Genomic DNA, 19964 nt, shown 5'->3' with positions numbered 1-19964 from the left:
GCTGACGGAAAAATATCGATCGTTCGTCTGACAGTTTGGTCCAGGGGTGTCAAACATTTTCAAGGTCAGCAGTTTTAAAGGGAAAAATTTACAAACAAATCAAATACGACACACTTTTGCATGTCTGCAGTAAATAATTCAAAGTTTAACGATAATTAAATTGTTTTTTTTTTTGCAAAATCAAAAACCGCATAAAGTAGAACGTTGATTATCCGGGGACGGATTAACCGGCGGGCGGCTTATCCGTGCACATAAAGTTGACAAACGTGGCGAATATTTGCAGCGATAGTTCAGTTAGTTTACAATATTTGTGTACAGCTATCTAGAGTCTGGTGATATTGTTGAGCTTCATTTTTGTTCATGAACAGCTGTTAAATCTATAGTTATGGATTAAAATAATATTCTAGTAATGATAATTGGATTGATTCAAGGTGAATTGTTGGTAAAACCAGTGAGCTTTGTAATTTTTATACGACTTTGACATTTTTTTAACTATTATCCGTGGAAATCGATCAACCAGCAACCGAATAGTCCCTAGCTGCCCGGATAATCGACGTTCTACTGTAATATATTTTGATCACGCTTCAATTGTTAAATGTTCTTACCTCAGTTCAGTATACCAAGCAAAGTGGGTATAGGGACTAGGTGGGCTTATAGGTTTGGCGGGAAGGCCATATTGGACGAACGAATGACAGGAGGGGATTCGATTGTGATACGTAGTTTTTCACCTACACTACGACACATCAACCAAAACAGTCATTGGAATTCACACGCATACATCAACAAATGATCGAATCCCCTCCTGTCATTTCGTTTTCATTTTTCTACAACACGGCTGTCAAATTGTTCGGGATAAGCCCACCTGTATAATGAACCCACTTTGATACCAAGCATGATGAAAGCTTGGACTCAAAGCATTTAAGAGAATGAAGTAATGTGGAAACTAATTTAACACATCTGGTTTGTTGTTGCCACTTCACCACATTTGATTTGCTTCTTCTTATTGGTGTAACAACCTACGTGGTCTTGTCGACCTATACAAAAAATCGAGACTTATTAAGCACCATGTAGCCGAGTAGTCGGTCCTTGCTACTGGGGAACAGTCTATATGAGGGGTAAACCCTCAACGGGTATGTTGTTAAGTCGTGCGAGTGGAAAAGTGTACCATGGCACAGCCTCATGGCATTATATTTTATATTATATAACAGAACCACAGACATGCAAAACATTTGTGCAGTAATCTACTTTTATACTTACAGTCGCAACACTTTATTCTACTTAGCATTTTTGCCAACAACTCGTTCTTAGTTTTTCTTTCCATTTGTAGACAATAAATAAACCATACGAACATGTAAAGTTATTCCATAATTAGTTTACTGCTTTATTTACTGTTTCAATGTTTCCATCATGTTTTTGTATCGATTCCATTGTTTGTATTGTTTGCATTCCCTCACTATGCCGCCTCGTCTCCGAACCGATAGCTAACACCAGCCACTTATACTTGTTATTTAACTTTCCTTCGTTTCCTCTGCTATGTTTGTTTGCCTTTTTCTCTTTGGACCCTATACAATGTTAATTATATATCTAGCGCTTTAGACGATAGTGTTGTTGCTGTTAGCTGCATGTTAGTACAGTGCTCGTTCCCTTCCTTCCGATCCGTGTTCCATCCCTTGCGCTGTCATGAAAGTAACGGACCGTATAACAGATCGCGTCGCTCCTGCTAACATTGCTGCTGCAGAACCACTCTCTGAGGAAACAGTATAATGTCTAGCTTTTTTTTTGTGTGTGTTCTGATTAGCCCTCTGGTTCAGAGTCGGTCCAGTGGTTGTTCTATACGTTGTTCGCTACGCAGTTTAACGAAAGTTTAACAGAGTGTATAACACATGCGGTGTTCGATTTAACGTTCTGAAGTGTGATGAATAAAGAAGATGCTTTCAACACGTATGCTGAGCACGTTTTTACAGTGTCACGCGATTAAGGGAAATAATTGAAGGCTAGTATTGCTCCTCTTTCAGTAAACTTATTAAGTAAGCGCACATGAATGATTGCGAAAAGTTCAAAACGCTAGCACTCCAAACAGTGGTAGTTGGGTTACAATTAAAATCCACTATCGAATATCGCAGCGCACGATCAGAATCATTTGCAATAAATAAATTGTTTGTTCATTTGTTTTTGCTTCTTTTGTTTTTTGGTTTCCATTTTTGGGTTGATGCTTTCCTGACTAATTTTTGTTTTATTGTATTTCCTGGCTTTATTCTCTTCCCTTCTTCATTCTCTCTTTCTCTTTTCCATTTATTTTATCCGGCTAAACGCACGCACGGCAACACACACACAACACACACACACTCATTTGCGGCGCAGTTTGTTATTAAAGTTATCAAATAATGCTAATATTTTTATGTAATAATCACACACATTTTGCTTATTCATTCTATGGTCTTTCCCTCACCCTTTCCCTCCCGTTTTGTCTACCACATCGATAATGCTCACAGAGTTCGCTTTTCGACAAGGATGATTAAATTGTACAACATTTCTCTTGTTCGTTATGTCCCGTTGATTTATGCAGTATCTATGACGCTCCCATTCTGCCCATGCCTTGGTACAGTAGATGTGAAGGAACGGATCAACTGTAACAGATCCTCAGCCATGCTAGGAGATTTAGACACGCGACCTCGCCAACAGGATCTTTCCTTCTTACTTATATGTGTTCTAAATCGCGTATCCGGCAATGTAAGTATTACTATTATGTTTATATCTCATTTAGTTGTTCAATAATATTCTTTCTTCTCAGTATATAATAGATTGACTTCGTCCACTTGTTTCGATATTTTGTTGTTTTTTTTTTTCGTTCTTGTATTTTAAAAAATCGTTTTTTAAGGCCATTCCTGTTCTGAATTGTTTGATAGTTTACCGAGCGTGTACCGACAGAGTCACGTTCATCTCGGGAAGATCACGATCGTGAGGATGGCGACAATGAGATGTTCGAGGAAGCGAACAGTGGATGTTGAGATGGGAAAGATGAAAAGATTTGTCACTCATGCAAAATGGAATAAAACAGTTGTTGAATTGAATAGAAACTGTAGCTTCAGACGCGCTTCAGATAGTATCCGTGCATTTTTAGAAGCCATTGGATGAGAAGTGTGCTAAAACAATTCAGAACAGTTTCGTTTATTTTGATGTTTTGTTGTATTGTTTCATTGTATTTTTTATTTATGCAATATTGCGTTTAACGAACGAACGAGTATGTGTGGATCAAGACAAACATTTACAACGAACCCAAGACTGAAAGAACATTTACAAAACGGACCACTCAACGGTGCCAGCTTTTACATTCTAAAAATGTAATTAAAAACGCCTTATAAATGGTGCAGAATGGGGGTGGGCGATGACCATCTTTACAAATGGTATGCCAACTATGAAAGTGCTCATTTTTTGTTCCTTTTTTGTTCGGTTGTCAATCCGATCCTCTTACTTTGTCTTTTTCGTAAATTTGTTTGCTCCCTTCCCATTTGCCTACGTATGCCCCGATTTATCCCGCAACTTCCCATCTTATCCCCAAATATCGCTTCGTGTTTATATTGTATCCTTCACTGTTTGTTTTTTCGCCTTTCCTACTTTCGCTCTTTTAGCTTATTTAAATTAACGTTATTTGGTATTATATTTTTTTTATTAAAATAATGCATGCGCAATTATTGCCGTCTTTGTTTAAAAAAAGAACGGTAAAGAATTGCTTGGGCAAAAAAAAACAAAAAACAAAACAAACATACCCTACTAGTGCACATCAATCAAGTGAGAAACAAAATGTTATGATCACATAATGCAAGGAAAGGGGGGGGGGGCGGGGGCAGGGGGGGGGGGTTAAGTGTACCTGCTTCGCTTTAAATACAAATGGTCCGTCAATCATACCGTCGATCGAGCATGACAGTTTGCCACTGCGAGAATCTTTTTGAGATCTCGTTCAAGTGTGTGCTTACCACTTGAAAAGGAGGTGATCTCGTGATTGTTTGTGAAACCTGTTCAATATTCAATAATCAACAATCGATCGGCGGTAGAATTATCGGTTTGCTCTACCAGTAAATAGTAATAAAAATATAGAACGGCACAATAGGCTTAACTTTGGTATTTTTGAGATTGGGTTTGAAACCGAAATATTAACCGAAGTAAAACAATGCACAAGTACTGCCATTTTAAATAACGAATTTAAATTACACGAAAACGTTAAAATTGAAACGAGTACAAAAAATATTCGCTTTGATAAAATGTACCACACATAGATGTGTCATGTGCAACTGCAAGTACTTTATATAATTTATTCCCTTTACCTAAGCAGAAGGTGGACTACAAACATGCTTCATGCTTTGTCCTACTGCTTCGACAAATGAAGCGTACGATACCGTTTATAAGTGAGCAGGTTGGACGCCACTGCCGTCAGTGAGAGACGGAGTGCACGATGGAGAGTAGCCACCTAGTACTAGCTAAGTAGCATAACATGAGATGATCTGATGGTGGTTACATATTTTGATGACGCTTTCACGTAACTACGACGGTAGAACATTTAATTATTGCTTTCGTTTATATTTGTTCACTTTTATTGTGTGATTTCCTCTCGATCTCCTTTTCGCTCTTCTGCTGAGCCATCGTTGATAGATTTGTGCTTTCTTCGCTTTATGCTACCAGAATGGTGTAGTGAGCAACACTTGACATTCTGAAAGTGTTATTCCATCTTGAATTTTATAAAAAAAAGTTGTTTGTTTGAATGGTAAACATAATATTAGAAACGAACGATGCGAGATAAATACTGAACTTAAAAGATGTTAAAACAAAAAATGGTGAGTTTCTAAAAGAAAAGACACGAAGGGTGATTTTTGTGCACTAATAAAGGTTTGATTTGCAGGTTCGTTTCTGTACGAACATTTTTGATTGCATATTGCTGATGCAAACGGTACCCAATGGGAGTGGAAAACCCCAAACGTGCTATAAAGTGGGAGATGCGTGTGGTTTGTTGGTTTGTGCAAGATCCTCTACTACGTGAGCACTGAACCAGAAGGTACAGCCAAGATGGTTTTGTGGTTTTTCGATTTTCTTGATTTTTTTACGAATTTAGATCTAGTAGCCATAGCAACTGTGCGCTGACAAGGGGAGTGGTGCAATGGAGCATAGAACAAGAGTGTATGTTGTGTGTGTGTGTGTGTGATCGATCAAGATAGACGGATATTTATAATCAAAATGGAAGAGAGCTAGAGAGAACTAGAGAGATAGAGAGAGTGAGAGTGTGTGTGAGAGAGAGACAGAGAATTGAGCCTCTACTCTCTCCGCTGTGGTTTATTTTGACCGGTACAGAGCGTGCTGTCCGAGTCCGGAAGTGCAAATTGTGGTTTATTCAGCGGTAATAGAGAACAGAAAACATTAAAGCCTACAAAAAACGTACTACCAACAAAGCGAGTCAAAATCAGATACAATCCATTCAGGTAGTGAAGCAACAAACTGGATCATTGTGTGCGACATTCTGGTTGTTTGGTGGTTTATGCGTTTTGCTTGAACTTTCCCCTTTGTGATAGTGATCGTGCCATCAAACGTGCGTCAGAAAACGTGCTGCAAACATAAGGTTTAGTAGATACAAATAGTGGTGTAGGTTGGGAACTATTTTGACACAGGGAAACGAAAAATGACAGTGTGTTACTGCTACTATTGCTTAAGACTGCGTCCATTTTGGGTAATACGTTTCGATTGATCCGTTTCGATGTTGCTTTCTGTGCTAGTGGTTTCGGCTTGTTTTGTTCTCTTCTCTTCTTGTCTCTAGTTAGACTGTTTAGTCTGTTTCCTGATTTCATGACGTTTTGTTGTTTTTTTCGGTAGCTCTACTCACATTATGGTGGTTCATTGTTTGCTTCACAGTTCCTGATTAGATTTATTAGGTTTCCATTTACTTGCGTTAGTAACATTTTTTCATGTTTTGTTGTTCGTTTTGTCTTATGTAATTGTATGCAGAGCAGAGATATTTATCTGTACTTGCATTTGCGCCGTACGTACTTAGCATTTGAAGCATTTTCCTTCACTTCAGATTGCCCTTTACTCAGTATGTTATTTGCTATTAGAAGGTTTTACGGTCCTTCTATCACCCCCACGGGTATACCATACGCTGATGCTATTCGTTCTAGAAATTTACTATATCAAATCTGTTTACGTGTATGAACAAAACAAGTGAGTTTGTTATTATCGTTCCATTTGTTGTTGATAGCGCTTTCTTTGTCTTTTGCTTATTTCATTCCCTCATTTATTTCATCCCTCTTGCTTAGCATATTCTTTTATGTCTTCCGTTGAGAGAGTGGGGCTAGTAGAATACGATATAGGTAAACGCATAAAATCAGCCAACTTTTTTTCTCTCATATTGTGTACTGTTAGAACCTGGCAAGTAGACACTCACTGTGTGTGAGGGATGAATGTTGCGCTTAAATTATGCTGTTGTTTTCGACTTTTGACAATTTTGCAAATAGATAGAATAACACTGTAACGAGTGGTTGGAGTTTGAGGGCGAGTGGTTGGGGGTATTTCATATTATATACTTTTGTTTGTGATGCCAGATATTGATTGGTTAGAGTTTTTTTTGTTTGTGTTTGTCCGCAGTTTGTGACCGTACAATATAAAGATTAAAACTTGCCTGCTTGCCTTGTGTTAGGAAAATTGTGTTAGCCAGAAAAACTGTACAAACTTCACACGCAACAGCGGTATAGCAGTGTGGTTTTGGTGATTTCGCAACATTGTGTTTTTAACCATCGAGCGTTTCTTTACTGTTATAGCTGTGTTGTTTGTGTGTGGTTTTGTTTTTGAAAGATGTTGCTCCTCATTTCGCTAGGATTACCATTACACTCGATTGTACTACATAGTATATATCTAAATAAGTGTATATATAATTACTTGTATATATATATAATTTTGCTTTCACTGTATGCATAGTATGGTTGTTATTACTTGTTTCATTGTTTCTTACTGCTTTCTGCTTTGCTGTTAATTGTTCAATGGGCGCTTGCCAAACGTTCAAGAGCATGATGAACCTGCTATGGATGGGAAGGGGTAGTTGAATAATATGGTTTAAAGCAGAGAGTTATCTAAATAATGTTAATAAACCTAATATTCGGCGTACCGCTTCTACCACGAATGGTACACGATTCTTTAGTAATAAATATTATTTCAACAACACCCACTAGTACATCAACGCAATTGGAATGGATTTTTTTTTTTGCAAGACTACAAAATTCATAAGGAAACTAAAGGTACGAAATAAGATTGCTTGCGATTGTTATAAATAAATTAGCTCCTGGGATGAAGGACAAACATAAGGCGTGGGCTGTAATAAATAAGAGAGAGAGAGAGAGAGAGAGGATAATTTAATCGCACAAATATACAATAGACATCTTTGGTTAATCCTTTCTTTCTTTTTTTTTCTTCAACCGCTTGGCTATATACTGAAAACAAAAACAGCAAAAAAAACATCCCTTTTACTGTTGTGATCGAAGCGATTCAAATAATTTTAGCAAAAGAAAAGCTAAGAAAAAAAAAGGAATACGAATCGAAATGAGCTTCCGTTTTGGTAGGGCATAAAGTATTTACTTTCATTTCAGATGCGTGTGTGTGTGTGTTTTGTGGCATTGCTTCAAGAGGCTTTCCTTGCGACAAAGAGACCATTCGGTGCAGCCATTGCGCTCCTCTCGCACTGGACTGCTTTGAGCTGGCATTGAAATGTCTTTTTTTCCTAGCGCGAATGTAACGGTGCTTCGTATTACTTTGTACGTGTGTTTGGTTTGGTGCGCACAAATTGAAAAGTGTGTGTGTGATTTGATTGTCAGAATCATTTGCATTCGTTTCGCCTTTCGGGGGAGCAGTTAAAAAGTTAGTCTCTCTCTCTATTTTCGCATTTCCTGTGCTAAGGAAGTCTTTTGTTGTTTCTTGTCTCCTTGCTTTATGTCGTTTTTTTTTCTTATGTTTTGCTAGACATTTCAACCCCAATCACACGTTCATCACCAAATTGAAAAGGGTTAATAAAAGTAGTTTGTAAAAGAAAGCAAGAACTTATGACACTCCGTCCATCTCTGTCGCTTGCCTGCAAAAACACACACACGCGCCTACTGCCATCGGGAAGATATAAGGCAATAAAATACCATAGGCAGGTCTATCATGCCTGTTGCGGTTCATCTTTGTTGTTTTTGTTCACAGTATATCTACTAATAAGTTTCTTTTTTTGTTGTTGCTCTCCATCCCCATTATCGCTACATGCCTACGTTCATATTTGCTCTTCTTGTTATCAAACTTTGAATATAAATGTATTTTTTTTTTCATCACGACACATCATTTCATTACAACATCGTTAACGTTTACTATTCTAAAATGTTTTTTTTTGCTTCCTTTATCATCCTTTCTTGCCATTTGCATCATACAGATTTTTTTTTTGTAATTCAATGTTGTATTCTGTTTTTAATGTTTAATGTCTGCTGCATTTTGCGTGTGTATGTATGCTTGTTTTTTGTTTGCTTTTGTGTGTTGTTTGCTTAGTTTAGTATTTTGTTACACCATTGATTTCACATGTTTAGTGGCTTTCATAGACTCTTACTGTTTTACTTCACTATATTAACCTTCCTTAATAAGAATGTGTTGCCTTCACCTGGCAGCAGTAAAGGTTATTTGTTTTATCTTCTCTTCTCTACTTTATCGTTCAAATATGATCGGGCACGAAATTGATATGTGTGAATTGTTTCTTCTTTGTTTTGTTTGTTGCTGTATCATTTACCATTTTGTTTTATCATATAACATACTCGTCTAGGGCTTTTGTTTCATTTGTTTAATGTTTTAAGTGTATACCTCACACTTTATGCGCAGTTTACTCCTCGCTGTTATCTCTTTCTCACGGTGCGCAGCTCTTCCAATGTAGCATTCCAGTGTTGTTCTTTTGCAGATGCTATTTGTGTGGCTTTGTTTTCACTATCAAACGTTCGCTAAGTATAGCCATAAGAGCAGGTATCAAACTCTACTGTTCTTCTATTTGCTGTTTGCCTCACGTTCTCCACCTTATTATGGCTGGTTAGCTGAGCTAGTGTTTGTTGTTACACAAGGTGACAAACAAAGACTCCAGCATAGTGTGATTAAAAAAAAAAAAGAGAGCAGCAAATCAATGGACTTCTAACAAATTTGCATGCAGTTTGTTCATTATTTCCTGCATTTTCCATGGAAATATGTCTTCAACTTCCACTACACGCACAAATACAAACACACTCACATAAAGCATACACGCATATCAAATACACACGACATCTGTATTAAGTTCTTTTTCAACGTTTTATGTGTGGGTTATACTTACTTGCTACCGTACCCGAATAAAGGCCATAACGCCATAAAATGGGGAGGGATGGAAAAAGCAAATAACAAAACATCCAAACGAATAGAACTCCAACTCTGCCCTCGTAGCTTTCCATCGGAAAAGGGGGTAAAACCCCATTAAAAAGATAACGTAACGTTTTTTTCTATATCAAGAGAACTTAGGCTAGTTGTGAAAGGCATTTCGTGAAAAGGGGACGTTCTCGTGCGCCACGTCGTAAGCGTTTGTTCGTGGTGCTAGATGTGCTAACACATAAACAAGTGAAGCGCTGCTGAAGCGCTTTAGCGAAGCTCGCACCGTTTAGGTTGAAGCGCTTGAAGCGTGGCTTACGCGGGGAACACCCACTCGCTTAGAGACAGGGGTAAAACAGGGTGTAACAAAAGCCCGAAACGCTCCCTAGAACCTAGCAAGGACATTGGGTTGGGTATCGGATTAATCATGCCTGCAATCGATCGATTTCGCTAACGAATATGTTATGTTATGTATATTACCTATATATGTATCAATGTATATGATCTTTGTGAGGCAAAGTTTTGCTCCTGAACGTCGTTCAGCACGTTTCCTTGCATTCCTTTGCTCGTTTATATTGATGATCCGGTGTGGTTTTTGTTTTTCATTCGCTCGTCTCTGTTCCACAGTCGGGAGTGAGAGTGGTCACCTGTGTCCCAATGTCTACCTCGAACACTACGCTACGAAAAAACATGTCTTGCCTCTCGACCTTCGTATGCTGTGCAGCTTCGTACACTCTATTTATCATCCCAATAAAACATTGATATGTATGATTTGCAGTAGTTCCCATGTGGTCAAGCTACCCGAGGGGCGCAGCACACGGAGAAGCAAACGATCGACCTCGTCAGAAGGAAGTTGCCGCTTCCCGATGTGCTGCCCTCTCGATTCGCTCGTTTGTCCGCGCTAGCGGTTTCTCCCATCCCGGTCGGACAACCGGATGTGTTCAAAACTGGCCTAGATTGTCGGCTTGTTTGCTTGGTTTGCTATCGCTCGATTGCCCTCCGTACCTCACGCAAGACGCCAGACTTAACTACACACATTGAATTGGACGGAATGATTATGCTTCTACGTTCTGCTTTGTCGCTGACACTTCCTTTCTTCAATCCTTTCCCCGTTTTCGCTGAGGTCTTGAGAGACCTTTCTTTTCTAGTACCCCCTACCCCCCGCACTTCATCAGTTGCTTTTGCCAATCGTTTTCCCTCGCTAACCCGCTCTAATCCTTCTTCTGTTTCACTAGTTCAATGGTTTCGTTAAGCTTGCTCGTTTTGTGTTTCTCGTTTTTGGGATTAATTGAGTTTACTTACGCGCTATAGTTATGCTTACGAGTTAAAGATATTACCTCACACAGCTTCACCAAAGACAGTAATAACCGTCATAATCATAGTAGAATGATAATAATAGTAATAATAAAAAAAAACTTCAAAGTTTCGCTACTTATTGCTACTGTTTTGTGTTGCTCGCTTCTAAGCAAGTATGACGATTAACACTCTCATTACTCATTTTGTTTTTTTTTTTATACCTGCTGCTTGCTGGCCACTCCGTTATCCTTTTTGGTTATCTGTATGTTAATTTGTTGACCCCCCTGCACGGCATGTGCGGATGTCTTGTGTAGCCTTTTGAATGTAGCCCCTGTTACACTGCATATACCATAGCCATAGTTATGTTCTCTTTGGTAATTTGGTAAAGGAAAGGATTTCCTTTTCCTTCCCAAGCCCGCGCCCGTGATCCGGGTGTATGTTTAGTGTTTGTTCTTTGGTTTTTCTCTTCTGTAGTGGTTGCTTTTTTCTTCTCGCAGTTAGGTAACTGTATTGCTGTATTGCCAAATGATAGTTTTTTGTTTTTAATTGAAAGCAATTAGCTTTTGATTGAAAATAGTTAGCTGTATGGTGGTATGGGCTTGATTTTTCCCTAACATTTTTTGTCCTACACTATGAATTGCTTACATTTAGGCGGATGGGGTTAGTGCAGGATAACGAAGGGCTGCTAGAGCAAACTAGTCCAGATAGTTACAGCTAAGTTTAACACACCCTTACAAAACACATAATTAATCACACGCAGCTCGATCATTCATTCAATGTCTTGTGTTTTTTGTTGTTGTTAGCAATAAAAATAGTTTTCCATTCACATTACGAAACAATTACGTACAAAGCAAAGGCATTTAAATGTAATTCCATCAATGTAATCCTTCATCTGCTGGGAGAAAATGAAAGAAACACAGAATAATATTGATCCACACTAGCCCAGCAACGACCCATATCGACGTGGGATGGTTGATGGTTTTTCGTTTTTGTTGTTACCTCTTTTGCTTCCTTTCCCCTTTCCATAAAAACCTATCGTTTTCGGTCTCATGTCGCCTAGAATTGCTTCGAAACAGCTTGACCTCTCTACTCGTATATACGTTTATCGCTTATGCGCACATTTTGTTTGTTTGTTTATTCTCTCAAACTTGCTTTAAAACTTTGCTAAATACGTCAGATGTATGTTCTGCCTTCACACCCGTACCCGCTGGCTACTAGTAAATGTATCTCGTTTTCTTAAATGTCGATTCAAAATCTTGATATGCATTGATATTTTCATTTACAAAGTTTTTGTTTCGTTTGTCCCTTTCATTTTTGTTGTTGCTGGTTTAACTAGTATTTCATTTTGCAGCCATTCCGTGTGGCCGTTCTCTTTGCTCTGCTTCGTCATTAATTGTGTGTCTTATTGCTCACATTTTGTTTCTTTTTCCATTGTTATACTTCATCATGCTAATGGGGATTTTGTTGTTTGCTTTTGTTTATTACTCGGCTCTGTCTTGCTTGTTTCTGGCAGATGGTGGCCATCATATATGTCCCCTATAGCAGCAAATTAAAAAAAAAAAAACAACAAACAAACAGCAGTGATGAAACCCTAATCACATAGTTGTTCAGCCTATTGACTTACGATACCGTGTCCTAATGCTTTCCAGCGCCTTCGTCCAAACTGTTTGCAGATTCTTTCCCTTCTGGTTTTGTTTTTTTTTGTATATCTCAGATTGTTTGGATTAAAAATGATGGTAATGCGTAAAAAACGGGATGTAAAGAATGATCGAATGTCCCTTTTACATTTTTTTTTCATTTCGTTTGCTAGATTAATGTGCGCTGGGAGAGGAAAAATCGGCCGTTAGTTGGTTAACAATAGCCTTTGCTGATTTTTTACGATAAGAAAAAAACAAATTGGAATCTAGGTAGAGTGATGATCGCTTGCCAGAGAGTTTGCCAGCCCAACTCGATTGCTCGACTAGTCCTTTACCTTCTACGCTCGCTCGCACCTTCTTCGTGGTATCTCTTTGCCCTCTTTACCTACCTCCCGCAAACGAATCATCACTCCTTTTTTAGGGCACATTTTGGTAAAAAGTGATCAACTAGTATGTATGTTTTAGCTAGCGCTTGTTCGCTCGTTTCCCGTAATGTATATCGCTCTAGACTTGTTTTGTATTCTCTTTTTCTGTTTTTGTTTAGTAATCGTTTTAGCGTGTGTCTCAGGAAAGTATGTAGTGACTGTGTAAGCTTGCGCTCTCTTGCTTGCTCTGTTAGGTAGGATTGATTAATTACACTCCCATCATTTCGAAGGGGTTTGGTTTTTCCCCGTCTGTGCTTCTGTACGTGCAGTGCAGGTTCAAATACAAGCATTTGCTGGCTAAAATTGCGCCTCCATCCGTCCTTTCGTCTTTTCGATCGCTTATCACAGGGATCATCATGGAGTGGATCGCGGTTGCACTAACCCAATCCATCTAGTACTTCTTTTCGACCATTCCTCCTATTCTCTTGGGCACACCTTTTTTGCAGTGTGTTTATTTTGGTTTAATGCTTTGTATTAGATTATCCTTCTGCAGCAGCCCGCCTATGCCCGTGGATGTGGCGCCACAGCAAAGGTGAACAGTCCCGCATTCTGTCCACCCAGCCCGGCCATTGATGTTGCTCCGGGCGGTGCAGGTTGTAGTGCACCGCGGCCATGCATGCCGCCTCCGATCAGTGCTGCCCCTCCGGTGCTGCCGATGCAGTGATGCTGATGATGCTGCTGGTTGCCGCCAAGATTGCTATGGTTCACGATGGTGGTAGCGGTGGTGTTGGTGGTGGGTACGGGTTGCATCTGTTGCGGTCAGGTTGTTGCCATTAGGTACGAGCTGAGATCGGTTCGTTCACTCTTCTTCCCCAAATGATGTTCCATTCTTGGCTCCAAACCCGCCCCCCTGGCACCGCACCGAAAAGGGAAGAGAAGAGAAGGAGAGAAACACATCGATATGAGCAATATGGCGGATGGCAAGAAAGGGCGTTTGTTTTTTGTTTTTTTTTTTTGGTTAACAAGGGTAAACTTCCTAGCTGTACAGGGTGACAGTTGTTATCTTTGCGATCAACTCACAACACAACACAACACACTCACACAACTACTGTTCGTCACCGCATATGTTGCACGCGTGTGTATGTGTGTATTGAGGTAAGTGAATGATAAGGAAAACGTTTCATTTCTGTTACCGAGCCTAAGCGTCTTAGGCACGCAAAACACAAAAAAAACAAAAATGCAAAACATGAAACATAAAATGTCGCACGTTGGTGTCGGTTTGGTGTAAACTAGCCCAAAGGCCAAAGTACGGTACAATCGGATGGAGTAGTGAAAGCTTCATCTAAAATGGAGGCGCATGGTGTTTCTTCTGTACGCAATTGGAAAGGTGGATGAAACCTAAAAGTTTGCTTTACAGTTTCAGCTTACTACCATTGTGATCTGAATTTATTTTTTTCCTGTTGAGAGGTATTTAGGGCATTGGTTTTTAAATGAAAGTATTTACTCTGTACAAAATGGTTTCTAATTGTGGTGCGGTGTGAAGTGAAACGGGTGCAAGATTTGCAAAAACTTGAAACTGGCTTTGGTTTTGGTTTCGTGCAGTTGTGTGTGAGAGTGTGTGTGTGTGTGTTTTATACGTGAGTGCGTCGGTGTGTTGAGAGAAGGAAAAAAAACACGATCACATCAACTCGAACTCATTCAGAAAACATACTGCGATCCGGTGCAAATCAAAGAGTGAATTATTGAACAATGCGGTGTGAAGAAAGTGTCTGTTTGTGTTTAAAATATGTTCAAAAGCGAAATCAAGGGAATGGCAGAAGCATTCGTTATTGCACGAGGTGAGTGGATGTTTACATATTCTACTAGGCTGTGGTTGGTTTTGTGGGCAACGGTGGAGGGATCGATTGTTGGTTGGTTTTTACTCATAATTTTCATACATTTTTGCCCCAATTCCGCGAACTGCCAACAACCGATCCTTGATCGTGGATGAGGAATAGTGGTGGTGGTGGTGGTGATGATGATGGCAATGGAGTGAGGGATCGGGGGGATTAAACATACTTCTCTCTGCTGCGCGTGATTCTGTGCGTAGAACTGGTGCGACGGTATGTCGGCGGCCATCTTCGACTTTGCAAACTCGATGCGCATTGCGCCCCGGTCCGACGACAGGAGAAACTTGCCCTGCAGAGCGGTCATTGCTGCCGCCGCACTGAGCACGTCCTTAAACTCTACGAACGCAACCGGTACCGGGGCAGCACCACCGCCCGACCCGTTCGCAAGCGTGGTGGTGGAGGTGAGTGCAGTACCGTTGCTGGTGGCCAGCTGGTTGTGATGGTTGGTGCAGTGGCGATATAGGCCGTTCAGGATGCTCTGGTTGTTGATATTGGCGGCGGCAGCAGCGGCGGCGGCGGCGGCGGCGGTGGCAGCTGTTGTTGTTGCTGAACCCTTAGTGTGCAAACGAAGGCGACAGAAGCCAGGCAGACTGTGGTGGTGGTGGTTGGTGGTTGGTGGTGGTTGGTGGTGGTTGGTGGGGGATAGTTGTGCAGAATTTTATGTTTTTAAAACGATTTTTTTTAAACGATAATTTGCAATAGAAGGTGGAGGAAATCAAACACATACGAGATGGATCGAGGAATTAGGAATGTAATGAGGAGAGAAAATAACACAAACATTTTTTGGATGTAAAGGGAAAGTGATAAAAGGAGCAATTTTAAAGGGATACGAGTTGTCGTTGCGATGGAAATAAAATGGAAAACAGGTAACAAGGAAGTATGTGTTAGAAACGGTGCATAATTCAAATAGAAGTAGTTTTTTTGCTTGTTTGTTTGTTTGTTTGTTTCGAAACATTCATACAGGGCAGGCGAATACTAGTAGTGGAAACCGAGAACAGCGAGCTGAGAGTGATGGTGGCCCACCCCTTCCCTCCCTCTTCCGTACCCAGTTTTCTTTGGTGGCTTCTGGTCTCACATTAAAATCTTTTCGGTTCAGAACAGTTACAGTAAGGCGAGTAAGAGCAACAATTTTAAAATGATGAAACCAATTACAACACGTCCGCAAAGACGCGAAGCAAACGGAAAACAAAGAAAGAGAAGGTTGGGGAAAGAGAAAGAGATAGAGCAAGGTAATTTTGCACGTGAGATGAGTGTGGTAGGGATTTTTTGGAATCAGAAGAATTAGAAGAAGAAAAAAAAACATGAAAAAATAAATTTAACAATAGTTACCACGAAAGCATTCCGAATCAAACACTAAAGGAAAACAGAGTTTACAGATCATTCACTTTCAAACGAGGACGGGTGCGGGAGAAAGCAAAACTTGTTGATGGTTTGGATGAATTTGGTTGTTTCATTATTAGCTAGGCGAGCATTGGGGGAGGGGGGGGGGGGAGACGGAGCAAGAGGGGACACGAGAGTGAACAGTGAATGAAAGTAGTAGAATTGAATAGTTTAGTTATCGCATTGCACGTACAGAGAGAGAGAGAGAGAGAGCTAAGTTGTTGGGATGCAGTGAATGTGTTGGGTGTTTGGTTAAACATTTGGTGAAACGAACAGGGGATGCAGTTTTGCGGAATTTCTTTATGAAATATTTCATCGATATAGGTTTAAACGTGGTGTGCAGTATATATATATAGAAACAAATTGCGTTCTGTTAAATATATCTATTTATATATGTATATAAATATGGAGTAAGTGAAGGGTGAAGGGGTTGACTACAGTTTGTTGGATTTATTAGTTGTTGTTTTTGTTTAATGGTTAGGGATTTTTGGTATTATTTTTAAATACTTAGATCAATCAATTGCATCGATCTCAAAGTTTGTTTCAAACATAAAAATAGACATCTGCAAAACCTCACATTTTAGCTGTACCAGAACAGTTCAACAGATAAGCCACAACTGAAGAAAAATCCCAGAAAAAGAAATATTCAAAGAACTTTCGTTTGGGTGAATAATGCAAAGGAATAAAAGTGGCCTGCCCTGGCTTTCGTCTTTGTTTACTTTTAATTGACTGTGACGGTTAGACACAGAGTACTTTCTTTTTTTTAGATTTTCATGCAATTCTCTGCGTTTTTTCGTCCTGTTGGTTTCGACTATCTGTCTAAGGTGGGTAGAAAAGGGAACAAAATTCTGCAAAAATCATCTCGGGGGAAAAAACTAAACCAAGAAAAGGGGTAAATACTCCGGAACAGTAGCGAGTAAAACGAAACCCACGCACAAATAGCCAGAACGAATGGAAAGAAACGGAGTCAAAAATAAAAGCGGTAAATTGGTTCGGCTGTGGCAATGAGTTCTCGGAGATTAATCGTTTACCCCTTGAGCGACAGCCCAACTTGGGATTGTCTTCCGGAATACACCAGTCGCCAGTGGCTAGTAGATAAACAAATGGGGGAAAGAAAAACTGAAAAGCCCGACCAAACTGAATAGGCCCGCAAAACACACCGATTGCATAAATCGTGGCGAAGGTACAACTGGTGTTTGAAAACCAAGAAACCAAACTCCCGAAGAAAAAAAAACTAACCCAAAAAGAACAATCACAACACTATAGAATGGGGGGGTTAAACAGGTTGATAGATGAAGATAATGAAAGATGGAAACAAACGAACGGATAACCAAGAGAAAGAAAGGGAGAGAGAGAAAGAGACGGAGAAAAAGGGGGACGGTGGGAAAAGGGGGCACACAATACAGGGTGGAAAAAAGAGTGGTTAGACGGGACGGGGAATGAGAGGCGAAAACTCACCTAGCGAAAATTTCTTTCAGCTCATGCTCGGATACAAACTGTCCGAGATTGGCAACGAACAGTGTCGAGCAGGGAGCATTGGCGGCTAGCGGCGGGTTCGGTGGCTGATTGCCGCCGGCAGTGCTGCCGACCGGACTGGCCAGGGCCGGACTGGGCAAAAAGTGGTTCGCTGGCAGGCCGGCGGACACATGCATCGATGCTGGATGTATTGCTGACGGGTGCGGCATTTGAATTTGCTGCTAGAATTAAAAAAAAAGGTAAAACAAATAGAGGATAAGGCACAAACACACACACACACACTTAGACAAGGCGGAGAGTTAGAAATTGAGGAAGAAGAAAGATGGATCTTTGTTTGTGGATGAAGAAGAGCGAAATTAGTATGCAGCAGTACTATTTTGTATAGCCTCAAGGTTGGAATTGGGAAGAAATGGCATCGTTTTGAGAGCCTAATGAAACAACAAGATGGAGCGAATTGTTTGGTACATTTGAAAGTCCTTAGAATCATCAGCTTAGCTTTTCGATTCTACTGTCAAACATCAGCAGGTATCTTCTTCTTCTATTTGGCGTAACATCCTAACGCGGACATGCCGGCCATACATACGCAGGCTTTCGAGACTTAATTCATTACCACGCAACCGGATAGTCAATCCTTGCTACGGGGGGACGGTAAATTCTAGGTTTGAACCCATGGCAGGCATGTTATTGAGTCGTTCGAGTTGACGACTGTACCATGGGACCGCCCCACCATTAGCAGGTATATAATGATTAAATATGGGTGAAACAACAGTTTCCATTTAGAAATTTTTTGATATGAATATTTAACTACAAAATTTACAGAAATTCGACTCAAAAAAGCAGAGCATTGTAAAACTTCCGTTCAGTTACATACCAAGAAAAAGATAAATTGGCCCCCATCGGTGTAGGTCTTTCCCACCATTCGTAATATATTTGCCCGCACTGCACGCAAACCACGAAAGTTTGTCGAACGCTGCAGACAAAATATTTCCTAGAGTTCCCCCGTTGCCGAAAATCTCCGCATGCCCGGGAGTACGAAATCTCCACTCACTTCCTGCCACTTTGCACACTCAAACAAGTGTCGCTTGGCCTCGGCTCGGCTTGGGCGGAGAAGGGGGAGGAGATTCGACAAGGCCAGTGCTGAGAATGAGTGTAACTTTTAATTAAAACTTCATTATTATGCAAATGAGCCAAATTTACGCTCCATTGCAGTGGAGCTTCGCACTGGTGAAAAAGCCTTTCGCTCGAACCCAATGCTAGAGTGGTGCATTTTCGGAGCAAAAAGAAAGGGCAGGCGCAAAAAGTTTAACAATATGTGGGAGCGGAAAAGCACGAAATCCCAGGAACCGTTTGGCAGCATGTACAATGTTAAGGGACAGAGAGGAAGAAAAACAGCATTAAAGTGAGACGGGATGAATGGGGCATCCCTTCACGATGCTATTTTACGGCCTGTGGAAAGCCTTTCCACATTGGTGTATTAGAGAATTTAATTTTCCTCCGTCGATTAAACCGATCCTTATCGGAGAGTGGTGGGACGATTTTAATGATCGTTTCGAGTAAACCATTTTCGACCACTTTTTTGCTGCACAGAGAAAAAAAAGGCCAACTTGCCGGCCCGGTTTTGGGGCCACAGCAAGCAAAAAAAAAAAAGCGAGCAACAAAGAAGCTAAAAACAAAAGTCCTTCTGTTGAAATTTGGTCTTTTGGTCGCGTTTTTTCTGTGCACGGTCCTCACCCGATGCTCATCTCGTTCGACAAGCTGCTTAGCGAACAACAAACGAATCATAAAATCTGTCATCGAACCCATCTCCCATTGCCTGATCATGAGCAGGAGCGAAAGGTCCGTCCATAATGCGGATTAAGGGCAAAACTTGTTCATTGGTCGGGTGGTTTTCCCGGGTGTTTTTGGGGATTGGGCCGATCGTGGGCAAAAAAATGGGGAGCGTTGGGAGAGAGGGAAAGGTGGAGACCAAAATCTGCTTAACTGGAAACCGACGACCGAGAGAGGACAGTTGTGGAGCATCTTTTTTGGCTTTATGCCGTTCCGGTGCGTAGTGGAAGTGTATGGTGAAGGCCATCTAATCCGGTGTGGAAGACAGTAAAGTAGTTTCTCCTTTTTTGCAAATCTTCTTCCGCACTCCTTTTCTGTGAAGGTATCGATTATCAACGGGCCATGTTCGAAATGGTAGTATCTGGCCGTGCTTGGGTTTTGCAACAGGCTAGGGGCCAACAGAGCAACCATTCACGAGCCCTAAAGGCATCCGTTCGATTGAAAGGATCGGAAGGATTTGAGAATTATTAATTGCGGGGCAATCATTAGGAATGTTCGGGGGCTGTGGTACCGTAGTGACCGGGATTTACACCAGGTACTCACCATTGGCCACGTAGCTTATTGGATAGGATTGTAGCCGAGAAAGTGGGACAATCTTGTTAACAAACCGTTCTTTTTTCTACTTCTTCTCATCGCTGGGAGTGATTGGAAACCATCATCCGCACCTTAACTGGCGTTAAGTACGGATAGAGTGTGAGGGCAGTTCTTGGTCTTCA

General features: G+C 40.6%; 1 protein-coding gene across 1 annotated transcript in view; it reads right to left on the bottom strand.

Annotated features, from left to right (window-relative positions):
• Nucleotides 1–5747: 5747 nt before the first annotated feature.
• Nucleotides 5748–19964, bottom strand: part of LOC120953254 (uncharacterized) — a 135672-nt gene continuing 121455 nt past the window's right edge. The window contains exons 7-9 of the mRNA XM_040373048.2: nt 17404–17642; nt 14735–15155; nt 5748–13586 (exon numbers count right to left, since the gene is read on the bottom strand). Of these exons, the coding sequence (XP_040228982.2) occupies nt 13536–13586; nt 14735–15155; nt 17404–17642 (711 nt within the window). The 3' untranslated portion in view covers nt 5748–13535. The remainder of the gene's footprint in view (nt 13587–14734; nt 15156–17403; nt 17643–19964) is intronic.

Source organism: Anopheles coluzzii, chromosome 2 (genome assembly GCF_943734685.1).
Source record: "Anopheles coluzzii chromosome 2, AcolN3, whole genome shotgun sequence".
Lineage (NCBI taxonomy): Eukaryota > Metazoa > Arthropoda > Insecta > Diptera > Culicidae > Anopheles > Anopheles coluzzii.
This window is presented reverse-complemented; position numbering and strand designations above follow the sequence as displayed.